The sequence below is a fragment of the Geospiza fortis genome, unplaced genomic scaffold (genome assembly GCF_000277835.1).
Source record: "Geospiza fortis unplaced genomic scaffold, GeoFor_1.0 scaffold515, whole genome shotgun sequence".
Lineage (NCBI taxonomy): Eukaryota > Metazoa > Chordata > Aves > Passeriformes > Thraupidae > Geospiza > Geospiza fortis.
Genome location: NW_005054638.1, coordinates 291,150 through 295,233, shown reverse-complemented (window position 1 = coordinate 295,233; position 4,084 = coordinate 291,150). Strand labels below are relative to the sequence as shown.

Sequence of the window (4,084 nt, the reverse complement as noted above, 5' to 3'; positions counted from 1 at the left end):
AGTTTTATAAGCCATAGTATACTATATCCCCTCTTAAAAATTAAAATAGTTCTAGCAAAATATCAAATATTGTGAGGCACTCTCCTGTAATTCTTTTTTGAAATGCAAAAAATATCCTCAGCACAAAATTATCACATTTCTGACAATGCAGAGCTTCTTATCCTACTCATTTCTATGTATTTCAATGCTTTTAACATAAAAATATTAGAATTTAATTTGGAGACAATCTTCATGGCACAGTACATTTTTATTTCCCACCACAGATTCTTCATTTGTGCATTCCCCAGGATTCCGCCATCTGGCCATGACCTACTCCATGGCTTCTGAGTGGCTTTGTTTTCCCATAGCTAATTCACCACCTTGTTTGTACTTTTCAGCAAAATAATCAGAGTCAAAGCTCACAGACAAGTCTGGAGGACTCACATAAACATTTCCATTGTCTGTTGTGACCTTATGAATCCTTTGTTTGACTCCTTTTGATTGCCACTTTGGTGTTGGTGATGGCTCCTGAGGATTTATTCCTTCGTACAGTCCTTCTCCTGTTTCCAAGGTAATTTTAAAATTATGCCAAGGACAAACAATACACGCTTGTCCATCGATATCCTGCAGGAAGAAGAAGAAAAGATAGTGAGTCATCTTCTAGGACAAAATGTATGTTTGGTTGTAAGGCTGTCTGAGGTTATAAGTTTCTCTATATAATGTTCAGATAAAAGCATTACAAAAAATCCATTAGAGTTTTCACATGACTCTATGCCTCTGCATTATTTTTATTTTGCTTACATACCTCTATTTCTCCACGACATAAAGGGCCTCCTTCATCTGAAACATGGCAGAATACCATATTAATTTATGAAGCAGATTTTATGCTTAATTCTAACAACACTGAGATCACACAGGCAAATATCTTACGGTAGCAGCGAGAATCCAGAGCATGAAATTTCCCCTCATGGTAGAAAACAACAATTTCTCTGCCATCGATTTTGGCTGTTATTCTTTGGGACTTCTTTATGTCATCTTCTTTGCCAATGAATACAAGACCATCTGGCTGCATTTCAGTTCCTCCTGTGCTTGAGCTGTGTGAATCCACATCCTTAAAACGCACGGACAAATTAATGAAAAGGTCACTTAGAAAGCAATTCACATTTGGATTTCATGTGAGGAGAGGAAGAAAAGGTTCCAGTGAAAGAATGCAGAGGTAGAAAAGCACAAGAGCTTGGTGACAGTGTTCAGTTAGGGTGTTCGCTAACAGAACTGACAGGACAAGGAAAACCAGCTGCTGGAAACCAGATACCTGAGGCTCAGGCAAGATAAACTTTCAATCACTATTTGTTTACTCTGCACCTAAACCACTTTCACCCCTCAAAACCCACATGCAAACAAACATAAGGATGGCAAATGTAAAATACTATACAGTTCAGGTATGCAACAGGTAACATTTATATGTAAATCCAATAATTTTACATATTATGGCTAGAAGCATAAAGTGATTAAAGTTAATGAAATACTATTCTGCAAAGGAAAGAAAATGTTTTTTATGAGAAGCTGTGTTCAACCTGACATTTCTAGCAAATTTTCCTGTCTTTCCTTCACGTATTTCAAACATATGACTCTCCCTCTCACAAGAGAGAACATTAAGCAGTTTTATGAAGGCAACCTTCCCTTTAAATTTACATACAGTTAGCTACTGTGTTCCGGTTCTTCCCAAGTTCCCAATACAACCTTGCTTCCTCAGAAAAATAAAGCTAAACCAGGTCTTTATAAACACAGGAAGGGGAGCCATGGATGAGGGGAGGAGGGGGTGTCTGTCCGGCTGCAGGGGGCTGCACTGTACCTTTGGTCCATACCAGATTGCAATGGAGATGAGAAAGCAGATGAAGAAATGAAGGCTGAGGATGATGAGGTCCAGCATGGCCTCCCTTCAGGTCTGTCACCGCTGCCCTGCCTTGTCCCCATGTGTCACAAGGTGCTTCTCAGCCCTTCTTTAAGCGCAAGCTGGAAGCACTGGGGCCAGGCCCTGCAGCACCCTGTGACGGGACTTTAGAGGCTCAACGCATCAGAAGCTGGCTCTGCCAGGGCTGATAAGAGCCAGGGACACACTGGGGCTGGCCTGATAAGGGAAGAGCAGAGCTTCCAGTTCCCCCTGCTGCTGTCCTCACTGTGAGCCCAGTCCTGCTGCCTGCTCCCAGAACCCTGCTCAGAGCCACACGTGGCCTGTCCTCAGGGTCAGCAAATGCAGGTTTCCTCTTAAGCCACCGTGCTGGGGAGGCCAGTTTAAGTGGCAGTGTGGCATTTCCAAGACCAGTTGTGAACTGATCTGCACGTGATCAACTGTTCAGACCAACTCCCTGGTTTCCAGTTCAAGGAACTGCCACCCAGTCTTACCCAGAAAGTGAAACATCACTGCCAGGCCCACAGGATGATCCAGTAAAACATTCACACTTAGTTTATTCAGGTGATAAGCAAGCTAACCACAGGAACTAGAGTAGGAAATCCCCAGTTTTTGCTATCACCTTTTGGCTGACTCTCCCTATAAACTTTCCAAATTGGCAAGGATACTAAAATGCGGAAGCCTGTAGTTAAAACCTCTCTTATTAAGATGCCTCTGAAAAATCCTGTGTATATAAATGCATACCTCTCTAGAAACAGAAACACACACACACACATGTAAGTATTTGTGTGCACATATATCTGTTTGTATCTCCTAACTAGTATTAGGGTACACCTAACCTCCAGCTCATTTAGATGACTTCTTACACTCAGCTTGAATTTTGCACAAATAAATTATCCAGGCTCCCATTCTGAAACCTGATGGAGACCATCAGCAGCACATCGTGGACCCAGAGCGGCCTAAACTGCGCAAGCAATCAGTAGCCAAAAAGTTCCTTTCACAGCTGATACTTGCATGCTTGTCTGTGAACAAATGTAGGCTAAGGACTACACTGGCATGTCAGAGGCCCTCCAGAAGAAAACACTCAAGGCTACTTTCTTCAATTAGATAAGAAGAAACAGGTTACATCACCTCCTCAGAGATCCCAGACAGAATCCTGAGCTATCGGAGCAATTCCAAGTCGTGCAAGTGAGCACACTTCAGAGGAAAGGTTGTTTCCAGGCTTATGCAGAGCACTTTAGACTTCTAGCAGTTTTTTCCTGATATTTTCTTAAGAGTTCGGCTGCTTTGATATTTTTTGAGTCACTGCAGACAGCAAAGATGGAATTGTCCCTGCTGCCAAGTGCCACCTGGTGGGAACAGCAAAGGGGTTTGCAAGCAGTGTAAGGGTTCCTTCTCCAGCTGGAAACAACTGGATTCGTAAATTGTGGCGATTCACTGCTGTACCCTGCTCTGAATAGTGTTTCACCATTTTGGATAAAAGGAAAAATACCTCTGCTGCAGGGAACATTATTTTATTTTATTTTATTTTATTTTATTTTATTTTATTTTATTTTATTTTATTTTATTTTATTTATTTTATTTTATTTTGTTTTATTTTATCCCCAAAATGTTTCCTTGTCAAACCTCAAAATGCAGGTAAGATCAGCATGATGGCAGTTGCTACACAAATTGCCCAGATGTTATTCTCATTCAGAACCCGAGCTTTTGTTATCATTACAAAGCCTTTTCAATATTTTGGTCATATTTATCGATTTTGGGATACCTCATTCAGAAATAAAATTGGCCAGTCAGGGATTTTTTTTAAATTGGTTTTTTTTTTGGTCATGTTGTTGTTATTGGGAGTTTTATGGTGGCTGCTGTTGTTTAAACCCACCAGAAGAGTGTGGATGTGACCATTTTGTTTTGAGCAGGCTGGTGCAGTTCTTGCAGTAGTTAACTAATTAGCTGCACGGACATAATAGGGGACTGTAACAGGCACACTGCAACGGGGATGTATTGTTTAAAGCCTGCCCTGGTTGTGGCAAAAGGCTTCTAAAACATTTTTATAATTATTCCTGCCTGGCATATTTTAAGGCAGAGCAATGAAGACTGCACCCTCCTCATTTAGCTCTGTTGCTGTTCATTAGATTTTTCACTGCACTCACTGAACCAGCTGACTTTTTCTTTTTTTTTCATCATTTTGACATTACAAAT

General features: G+C 41.0%; 1 protein-coding gene across 1 annotated transcript; it reads right to left on the bottom strand.

The window, feature by feature from the left end:
- Positions 1-259: 259 nt before the first annotated feature.
- Positions 260-1,946, bottom strand: RFESD (Rieske Fe-S domain containing). The gene is made up of 4 exons (XM_005430467.2): positions 1,832-1,946; positions 910-1,090; positions 785-819; positions 260-603 (listed from the first exon to the last, which is right to left on the bottom strand). The coding sequence occupies exons 1-4, from the start codon at positions 1,907-1,909 to the stop codon at positions 310-312; spliced, it is 588 nt and encodes a 195-aa protein (XP_005430524.1). The 5' UTR covers positions 1,910-1,946; the 3' UTR covers positions 260-309.
- Positions 1,947-4,084: the final 2,138 nt, after the last annotated feature.